Source organism: Miscanthus floridulus, chromosome 19 (assembly GCF_019320115.1).
Source record: "Miscanthus floridulus cultivar M001 chromosome 19, ASM1932011v1, whole genome shotgun sequence".
Classification (NCBI taxonomy): domain Eukaryota; kingdom Viridiplantae; phylum Streptophyta; class Magnoliopsida; order Poales; family Poaceae; genus Miscanthus; species Miscanthus floridulus.
The window spans coordinates 95,726,291-95,737,300 of NC_089598.1; the positions used below are offsets into that span (position 1 = coordinate 95,726,291).

The 11,010-nt window shown below is 44.5% G+C and overlaps 1 protein-coding gene across 1 annotated transcript; it reads left to right on the top strand.

Moving 5' to 3' along the window:
- Positions 1–995: 995 nt before the first annotated feature.
- On the top strand, positions 996–4,285 carry LOC136526419 (uncharacterized). The gene is made up of 2 exons (XM_066519087.1): positions 996–1,087; positions 3,409–4,285. Exons 1-2 carry the CDS (start codon positions 996–998, stop codon positions 4,283–4,285), a joined length of 969 nt encoding a protein of 322 aa, XP_066375184.1.
- The last annotated feature ends 6,725 nt before the right edge of the window (positions 4,286–11,010 follow it).

The window sequence follows — 11,010 nt, forward strand, 5'->3', positions numbered from 1 at the left end:
TGTCAAACTACAGAATCTATCCGGAATCCTTTTAAATTTGCATTTTAAGCAACAATACTTCTACTTCATGTAATCACTCAAAGTTTGACAACATAAAGCCTACCAACAGTTTAAGCATACCAAATACATTCAAGACAATATAATGGTGAAGCCCAAACTATTCATTTAAATGCCTTTATTATTTTATTTAGATATCTAGGTTAAATAATAAACATATAACAGATGTACTTCATAAATTCTCAAAAATTTACAGTGCTTTACTAAGGTTACTAAAAGACTACTGTAAAAGTTTCATGCCATTTTATACAGTAAAACATTCTATACAAAAATGAAAAAAATAGAAAGGCTTAAAGTAGCATAAATAGAAAACCCTAGTGAAAAGTGTCAAGCAACAGATTTCCTATTTTTCCTAGCATCCTTATGGTACTAGGATTACCCCCAACAAATTTCATGAATTTTGGATTCATAAATAATTTATAAAAATTCATACAAGGATTAACTATTTATAAAATAAAAATCTATAACTATAAATCTACCCATGCACTGATCCTCAAATTTTTACCAGAGCTCATATATGTTAAGACTAGCTCACCACAAAAATTTCATAATTTTTGGAGCATAGAAACTCTAGATATAAAATAAACAAGTTTGCATGCATTCAAAAACACATTTCAAATCTCCATTTAAATCTCCAAAAATTTCTACTGTAAATGTCAAGAATATATTTTTCTTAAATACTACCCTTCCTAAGGAACACTACACAATTTATTGCACAATTTTTGAAGCTACCAAACTGGAGATCTAAAAATCACAAAACAATTCAAAATCTGGAATCAAATGAACTAGCTTTCAAATACAGAGTCGCTGACCGGTGGGACCCATCGGTCAGAGGACCCCACATGTCATCGACCTGAAACTGGGCAGCTACGCTGCGCTACTGTGGCGCGGCCAAGGCTCGCCGACGGCGAACTTGCCGGCGGTGACATCATCACACGATGATCTACTCGACCTGGCGCATCGATTCAGCTACATGGGTGGCCTTCTCGTCGGTGCTAGCAACGGCGGCGGCGGCCATGGCGGGGCAGAGGTGCGGGTCGATGGTGAGACGCTGGTGGAAGCTACGGTGACTCGATCAAACGCTACGCCGAGCATCACAGAGCTACGGCGAACCTAGCTAGCACTCTAGCGTGGCCAGAGGTGGACGGTGGCGATGTGGCCACGGTGATGGGGCTCGCGGTGCTGCTCCGGCGAGGATTTGCACGGCGCGGCGGCTTACCGAGCTCAAACCGTGGGCACGGTTGGACATGGTAGGTTGCTGGGGAGACGGTGGAGGGATTGCGGTGATGGAGAAGCGGCTAGACAAGCCGGTGGCTGGCAACGACGGTGGTGGCGAGCGGCGCTGCTGCTGCGGGCGCTGCGAACGACGAAGGAGAGCCGGAGATGCGAAATGGGGGCGCGGCTGAGTGCGGGCGGGTGCAGGAGAGGTGAAGGCGCGCACTGGCCTGCCCTGGCCACACGCGGTGAGGCTCCGACGACGCGCGGCGTCCGCTGGCCACCACGCGGTGCGCGGACTCTGCTCCGGTCGGCCACTGAACAACGATGCAGTTCGTCAGTTAACCCCGATACGAGCCTGACAGCGAGTTTTTCATTCGAATTATCTCACGATGCAAAGCAAACCAGTGGATGATCCCAAAACAAAATTTGTAGCCCTAAGTGCCCTCTACAATTCTTGTTCAAAGATCATGCTCTAATTCACAACCGAGACTGAGTAAAATCACCCCCAAAGTAAGCCTGTCAGTCGGTCAGTGAACACGACTTAGAAAAATTTGTATAAGTGTTGAAATGTTGATTTTGCTGATTCTTGTGATCCAATTTCACATATGTTAGGAGCTGAATCAGTTAGTGACCCAAAAATAAAAGTTGTTCCTTATAGCAAATACTACAACTTTGCTTTAGTGATCTCCTCCATGCAAGGTCTCTAAAACCTAGTTCAAATTTGGTCAAACATGTCACATTTAGATGATGCTACACTTCAAATCATGGCTTAATGACCTAATTACCCCTAACCATGAATATCAAAGTTGTTCATAATGATACTCTAAACATGTTTAAGCAATTTGCAAAGTCATTCAATCATTTCATGTATTAGTCACTCATAGAGCTATTTAAAGTAATCACATGAAACATGACTTAAGGCTTGATCATGGGAAGTGACATTCATGAACCATATTCCATTTGCTAACCTATGCATTGCCAATATATTTTTGTGACTCATATCAACCATCTACATGTATACACTCATGATTATATGCATATACACATGGAGACATGAAATAATGAGAAAAGTTGCATATGTTCCAGAAACATGCGATAACAAGCAAACGTTGCAGATGTTTCAATCCAATGTTTCAATTGTAAATGCTTGTTTATGAATGCTTGATGATCATGCTCATGTTATGCAAGTCAAGTTATGCAAGGCTAACACCCGAGGTGTTACAAACCATAGACAAGCCGTACCGGATAGCCCGGTGATTCACGAATCAATGCCCCCCACAGGGTACCCCGAAAACACATGCCCCACTTGTACCCCAGGCACGAGAAGGACCAACCCATCACTCTCCTATCCCGAGTGTCCAGGTCCCTATCCAAACTAGGACTTCAAGCCCCCGCCCCTGAGTCACGGACTCAGTGCGGTGCAAGGACCTCCTCCACCAAAAACAAACCCTAACAGTTGGTCCGGAAAGAGCTAGGTCCGCGACAGGAGAGCAACAAGTATTCCAAGTGCCCATACACAAGTATGTGCTCGGGATAATAAGTCTGTGACCTGCCTAGAGTCATATGCAGCGATCGGTCCTTAACCGACCAGACAGGGAAAACGGTGTAACCAAGCTATGACCCGCCTCCGCGGCGACACAACTTCTTACACCCACCAATAACCAAACCATATCCCTACCCGATCACCATTTTCCTTTCCACCATTTTATATATTCCAGGTGATAATCATATAGTAACATATTTCCTATATCTCGTGAGTGACAGGTAATCAGTCGACTTCTACCAGAGTCCTGTAGCATAGCAATCTACACGATCCTGTCATACTAGTAAGACTCATAGGATAAAGATATATATGCAAGTGGGTTTCATTCAACTCCTTAAAACTTAATGCACAAATATAATTTAAACTGCAGAAAGTAGGGGTTATGCACCGGGGCTTGACTGGGTAAAATATAATCAGAAGTTAGCTTTCCATCATGGTGACATGATCTCCAAAAGCACCATTTTTCCAGCAACTCCTGATGACTCCGTGATCCATCGACTTAGGCCTACATCGCGGCGCTAAATAGGATCGTAACACCAGGGGTGTTACAGCAATGGTCGTGCATATTGTCTTTTTTGCTTTGTGTCCAGCAAAAATATAAAGAAAAGAAGTGGCTTTGATGTCTTCACAGCACAAGGCTTTGACAGCTACAAGAAAGTTAATAATGGCAAAAATTGTGGATTCTTGGTTCACATAGGATCTGATCCTTGCTCAACACACAACAATGCAGTCACGGAATGTCATAACCTGTTGAATCAACCAAATCATGTTGATAATATTATCGAGGTGGCAAGCAAGCAAGAGAAAGAAAGAAATCGTCTACGGCTGAGAGCATCAATTGCAGCTGTCAGGTGGTTAACATTTCAATCTTGTTCTTTTAGAGGCCATGATGAGACACCTCAGTCAAAAAATAGAGGGAACTTTGTTGAAATATTAAAACTTCTTGCTGAATTTAATCCTGAAATTGCAAGTGTTGTGTTAGAGAATGCTCCACAATTTGCAAAGTACACATCACCTGATATCCAAAAGGAAATCTTGAGTATTTTTGCAATGAAAGTCAGGAAGCATATACGTGAGGAAATCGGGGATGCAAAGTTCTCTATTCTTGTGGATGAAACATGTGATGTTGTAAAAAGAGAGCAAATGGCAATTGTTTTCAGATTTGTGGATAATGATGGTATTGTACAAGAATGGTTCTTTGACTTGATACATGTGAAGAACACCAAAGCACTAACATTGAAGAAAGAATTATCTTATCTGTTGTCCAGCTATGCCTTTGATGTGCAGAACCTTCGAGGTCAAGGTTATGATGGCGCTAGCAACATGAAGGGAGAGTTAAATGGGTTGCAAGCACTTTTTCTCAAAGAATGCCCTTATGCATATTATGTTCACTGCTATGCCCATCGTCTACAACTTGCTCTTGTTGCTGCATCAAAGGATGTGGTCCCTGTTACCCAATTTTTCTAGAAATTGGTTTTTACTGTAAACACTGTTGACTCATCATCTAAGTGTCACGATGAGCTCCATGACGCCCAAATGGATGAACTTGCACGCTTGCTAGCTATTGATGAGCTTGAGACAGGACAAGGAGCAAATCAAATCTGCTCTCTGAAACGTCCAGGAGATACAAGGTGGGGTTCACACTTAGGTTCTATTGCTAGCCTTATGGATTTGTTCAATCCTGTGAGTTCAGTTCTACAAAATTTAGCTAATACATAAAGAGGTAGAAGTTGCAAGAATAAAGCTAGGTGGCCTACTATGCACCCAGCCTAAATTTAATACCCTCCAAATTATGGACAATACCATATGATCCGGTTTTACGTGGAGATGAAAGATATATGACCGAGCGAGAGAGGGGCACCGCATGATTGTTTTCTTTCATGCTTGATTGTTGTTTCCTTCCATGCATGTGGCCTCAGGTGATCGATTTGTTTCCTTCAAAGCAGGCGGGGATCGCAGGGATGGCAGTTTCTTTTTCTATCGCGTGGTGCATGCTTATTGTTTCCTTCCATGCATGTGGCCTCAGGTGATCGATTTGTTTCCTTCAAAGCAGGCGGGGATCGCAGGCGTGGGCAGACGAACGAACCAAAACAAATATCGCACCAAAAAATATCTACACTTTGTTCTTTTTAGTTGTAGGAGATACAATAGTGGTACAGCCTGTTTAACATTAACACGCAAAGGGCATAGCGGTTTGATCAGTCACGCTATAAGTGCAACCAAATATTAACTTTTTTAAAACGAATCGAACATGAGAGCCGCTGACTGTATTAAAAAGAAGAAAAATCTAGACTGGACAATATAACGAAGCTGCAAAACACTTATATAGAGCATTATTACATAACACAGCTGGCATAATAATAGTACATGCTTCGGAAGATAGCGATCTGGGGAGACAGTGTACTAAGTAAGGGAAATAAAGACAGGTAAATATGTAGATCCTTATTATTGACCAACATAATAAAGCACGCTAAAACGTACGACCAGCAGCGCTGCTCATTGCTCATGCACGCAGGATGGAGCTAGTTCCATGGGATGAAGAAGCGACTGAGGACGGCGCCGGCATTGGCGATGGCAGCGCCGACCAAACGATCAGTTTCTGGGAACCGACCTGCCAGTAATGGCACCAACCAAAGGAGGCACACGCCGAGCAGCCAGGTGACGAAACCGAGGAAGACCTGCGCGGCGTCAGCGTCTGGGTCGTTGCACATGGTAGAGACGGCGGCTGCTGCTCCTAACAGCATCAGCGCGCGTGCGGCGTCGAGGAGGCGGTACTGCTGGTGGTCGCGGTGGTGGCCTGCTTGTGCCTGGACATCGGCGTGCGCCGGGTGATTAGGCAGGAGCTCTCCCTGGGCCTGGTTGGCCATTCGTGCGGCTTGGGGCCTGGGACTGATGAGGAGTGTCAGGTGTGGTGGGTGGATGTGTGCTGCTGGATGCGTGATCTTCCTTTTATAAGAGAAAATTTCTTATTAGCTCTGGTTTAAAATTGTCTTTCTTCTTTTGGCTCTCTCGATAAATTTCGTTTTCTAATCCGGCCTCACTCAGAGAACGAGCGGGTGCGGTTTTGTCTCGACCGGCGGAGACCATGCATGGGACATCCCGCGGGTGTGGTTTTGTCGACGATGTCACGTCCGGTGGACCCGCCCCAGCCCCAAAAGATGCCGTCCGACGACGAGAGAGCAGACCGCAGCGCCATCTTCCAGCAACCTGATTTTTCCACAACGCCCGCCGCAAGCTGGAATAGTGGATCTTCCTTTTATAATGGGAGAAGGAGCGGGTGCGGTTTTGTCTCGACCGGAAGACCATGCCGCGGGTGTGATTTTGTCGACGATGTCACGTCCGGTGGACCGCCCCCGCCACAAAAGATGCCGTCCGACGACGAGAAAGCAGACCGCAGCGCCATCTTCCAGCAACCTGATTTTTCCACAACGCCCGCCGCAAGCTGGAATAGTGGATGTGATCATGTGACATCCCAGACGTAGATGTGGGTATGTGACAGCCCAAGCGGGGTTAGTTGGATTGGGACTCATGTTTCAATCTCTCTCTACCTACTGACTAATCTCTCTCCGTTAAAGACAGAGCGAGCTCTTCCCCGTTTTATATTCTCTAATCTCTCTCCATTGATGACCGAGCGACTACTTCCCATTTCGTAACCCTCCAATCTCTGTAGGCTGTCTTCGGAAAAAATTGTGCATCTCCATTTTATTTTATTTTCTTTTTTCCACTGCAAATGTAGTTTCTTTTCTGAGTGATTTATTTATAAGAGCAACACACAATGGTGTGAAAAAAACAAGTAGTGCATCACATCCATGTGTGTCCAGCACTAGAAGCAGTGACTTTGCAATTATTTACTTCCTTTGGATGGTCTTTTAATGTTAGTAGAGTTTTAAGTTGGATCTAGTTTCTGTTATGTCAAATGTTTGTAATAATTAATCAGATTCTCTTGCTTGCAAGGGATGAAGCCAGATTTTATCTATTATCTAAAACAAAAAAAAAACTGAGATAGTTTTTATTCTAATCAAGTCAGGTGCATGGAGAAACCTTGAAAGCACAGATAAAGAGGCAGGTGCATGCATATGGTAAAGAAACCAAATGCCATAAACTTTACTCAGCTAGCTAAGGCAAGGCGAGCATCGGAGGAATCCAAACGTGCCCTACATTTTAATGATTCGTCTTTCGGCTATTCCATATCTTCCTATGTAATCGTTACTGCGTTTGGAATCTTCCTTCAATCTCGTATGTTTCCTTCTGTGAGAAGGAATGCTGCTGTCTAGGGGCTGGGTGATGGGTTAGCATTGCTGACAAGCATCGAAGGGCTTTCCAGTGGCCTCTCATCCTGCATGGTTTTTATATAACGACAAGTTTAAACAAATAGCGCTTCTTCCATGGCGAAGATAATAATACATATACTCCCTCCGTCCCTAAATGTATGTCATTTTCGCTTCTCGACAAAACAACTTTGACTAAATATATATTAAAATTATTAATATTTATGATACATAATTAATATCATTAGATAGATATTTGAATCTAGTTTTTTAATAAATTTATTTGGAGATAGAAATGTTGCACGTATTTTCTATAAATCGAGTTAAAGTTATCGGCACGTAAATCATGGCGACAAACATTTAGAGACATAGAGAGTACATCAATACATGCTTCGGAACATAGTTACATAGCTAGGGTGGGAGAGCCATGCATGGTACTAGTATGGAAGTAGGAAGCAAAGATAAATATCCCCGGCTGCTCGCTACCCAATTCCATGCGCATGCGCGCGAGACGGATGGGAGCTAGTTCCATGGGGTGAACAGATTCCCGAGAACAGCGCTGACGATGGCTATGACAGCGCCGGCCAACGCATCAGCCTGTGGGAACCGACCTGCCACCGGCACCAAAGAAAGGAGGCACACGCCGACCCGCCGCCGTGGCTCCTCCTTCTCTCCCTTCGTCGGCGGCGGCTCCTCTCCCTCTCTCTTTCCCCTGGCCCGGACGTCCCTGGTGCGACAGCCCTAGCGCAGCGACGGCGCGGATTCAGTGGCGCATCGGCCCCAACAAGGTAAGCTCTCCTCCTCCTCCTGGATCTAGGGTTCCGGCCGAGCCATAACACGCCCGTGGCGGGGGCAGGGGCTGGCAGCGGGGGCGAGTGCTGGAGGAGGAAGATGAACAGTGAATGCCTGAGATCTATCGGATGTTGATCTAATGTTGGAAAATCGTCGCCTAAATGAAAGCCGGATTTCAGGCGCTTGAAGAATAGCAATTCCCTTTTTTTATTGAGCAATCGGATTGAAATTTTTGAAAACCTTATCAAACATTTACCAGAATTTATTATTAACCTAAAAAAAGGGCAAAACCGCCTTCAAAACCACCCCCAAGTAGGTCATGGAGATAATAATTTAATTGATTTTGCCAACATTCAAGCCGGTCACTAGTTTTTTTTACCTCTCAACTTTTAAAATTGTTTGTTTTTATACCTTAGGTAGTTTTGATGGTGGTTTTGCTAATGTGATGCAACATCTAAGGGGGTAAAAAATCGGACTAAGTTGTAAGTTCACGGAGATAAACTAGACTAAAATGTTTTAGAAATTTTCCATAAAATCATTAAAAATTCAAAAATCTATCTAAATATTTTTACATGAGAAAACAATACAATTTAAAATCCTAAAATCTGGTTTAATCTTAAAAGAATTGTTTTACCTTGGGAAATTATGAAACTAGTTTTTGTTTTTTTCGAAATCATGCTCTATCTCATGGTGTCTAGCTTGAAATTGTGTGAATCTTGACGTGGACTCATTTTAAAGCTTATTTGCTAGTAGAAGCTATAGTCGTATAATATAATTAGTTCATATGAGGCAACATATCAGGTGCAAACCAACCAACCTGTGTAAACTTGAAAACTACCAATCAGGACCACTAGATGCTGATTCAATGGATAGGGTGAGGGGACTTGATCAGCATCCAGTGGTCCTGATCGATAGTTTTTAAGTTTACACAGATTAGTTGATTTGCACCTGATACGTTGCCTTCGTATGGACCATCTAGACTATGTAGAAGCGCCGCTGAAGCGTCGTCAGCACGGTATTGGGCGGTAGTCTGCTGCTTTGGATAACTTTTCAAATTAGTTGTGTTAGCCAATGCAACCCTGCCCCATGTATATGCATGCACCCTTACGTTTAATATGCCGCAAAAACAACAATTTTAAAAGTTGAGGGAAAGTGGGGGTTTAAAAATTGGTTTGTAGTTCATGGAGCATAATTAAATTAGACTTTTCCCTTTGTGAGAAGGAATGCTGCTGTCTAGGGGCTGGGTGATGGTTAGAGCATCTCCAAGAGTTTGCTATCTCAACTTGGCATCCATATAATTTTGGCAAAACAAGAAAAAATAGCCTCCAACAGTTTGGCAAAACAACTTGGCATCAATAGCAACTTGGCAAATCTTCCCTCCGCGCGCGCAAATATACGCGCGTGTATACGGCTTGGCATCCGGGGCTCTTCGTTTCTTAGCAGGGCTCTTCGTTTCTTAGCGGGGCTCTTTGTTCACTTAGCGGGCCTCTTCGTTCGCTTAGCGGGCCTCTTCGTTTTGTTAACGTGTTTTTTTATTTTACCAAGTCAAAAATGCCAAACTCTTGGAGATGGATTGTTTTTTTACTTGCATATAATTTTCGGAGTTGGCAAATCACAAGATTTGCCAAGTAAAATTTGACAAACTCTTGGAGATGCTCTTAGCAGTACTGACAAGCATCGAAGGGCTTTCCCGTGGCCTCTCATCCTGCATGGTTTTTATATAACGACAAGTTTAAACAAATAGCGCTTCTTTCATAGCCAAGATAATAATACATATACTCCATCCGTCCCTAAATATCTGTCGTTTTCACTTCTCGATAAACAACTTTGACTAAATATATATTAAAATTATTAATATTTATGATACATAATTAGTATCATTGGATGGATATTTGAATCTAGTTTTTTAATAAATTTATTTGGAGATAGAAATGTTGCACGTATTTTTTATAAATCGAGTTAAAGTTATCGGCACGTAAATTATGGTGATAAACATTTAGGGAGAGAGTACATCAATACATGCTTCGGAACATAGTTACATAGCTAGGGTGGGAGAGCCATGCATGGTACTAGTATGGAAGTAGGAAGCAATGATAAATATCCCAGGCTGCTCGCTACCCAATTAATTCCATGCGCATGCGCGCGAGACGGATGGGAGCTAGTTCCATGGGGTGAACAGATTCCCGAGAACAGCGCCGACGATAGCTATGACAGCGCCGGCCAACGCATCAGCCTGTGGGAACCGACCTGCCACCGGCACCAAAGAAAGGAGGCACACGCCGAGCAGCCAGGCGACGAAACCGAGGACAAGGAACACACGCGCAGCGTCAGCGTCGGGGTCGCCCATGGCTGAGACGGCGGCGGCTGCTCCTAGCAGCATGAGTGAACGCGCCGCGTCGAGGAGGTGGTGGCCGCGGTGACCTGCATGGACGTCGACCTCGGCGTCGCCGATGTGCTCCACCGGGTGATTAGGCAGCTCTCCCTGGTCGTCCATTGCTGCAGGGCCGCCTCTCACGCAGACTACTCGCCAACCTCGCTTGGCCAACCGGGCGGCTGGCTGGTTTGATGTGTGCTGGAAGGTGTGGTAAAACAGATAAAGGCTTGCTACCATTTTATACTGGAGCCTGGAGGCTGGTTGTCCGACCATGGAGCAGGGACCCGCTCACGGAGGCGTGGACGCCTGCGCGCCTGGAGCTGCTTGCTGCCAAAGTGATCCGCAGAAGGAATTTCCCCGCAGAACCCAATTGTCCACACACTTTTTATTTGTAGGCTCCCAAAGTGACGATCCGCATAACCCACCCAAAGTGATGATCCGCATAACCCAAAGTGAATCGTACGAGTCCAAGCTATGAGTATGTTTGGTTGAGCTATGAACTATATAACTTTGAAAAGAAGTTATATGAGCCATATGTTGTGAAAAAACTACGGTTGAAACAAATATAAATCCTACCCCTCACTATTTCATACTGGAGCCTGGAGGCTAGTTGTCCGCGCGCGGAGGCGTGGACACGCCTGCGCCTGGAGCTGCCTGCTGCCGTGGACGCCCCGGCCCTGTCGTTTTGGTTATTGGCGCACCCGAAGTGACCCGCAAAAAGGTGCACAGTTTACTCTAACAGCGACACAAAAAATATG

Excerpts from the sequence above, each read along its gene's own strand:
- LOC136526419 (XM_066519087.1), top strand. The coding sequence starts at position 996 with ATGATCTACTCGACCTGGCGCATCGATTCAGCTACATGGGTGGCCTTC. Across the intron at positions 1,088-3,408 it reads GCGGCCATGGCGGGGCAGAG|CAAAAATATAAAGAAAAGAA; the intron begins GTGCGGGTCGAT and ends CTTTGTGTCCAG.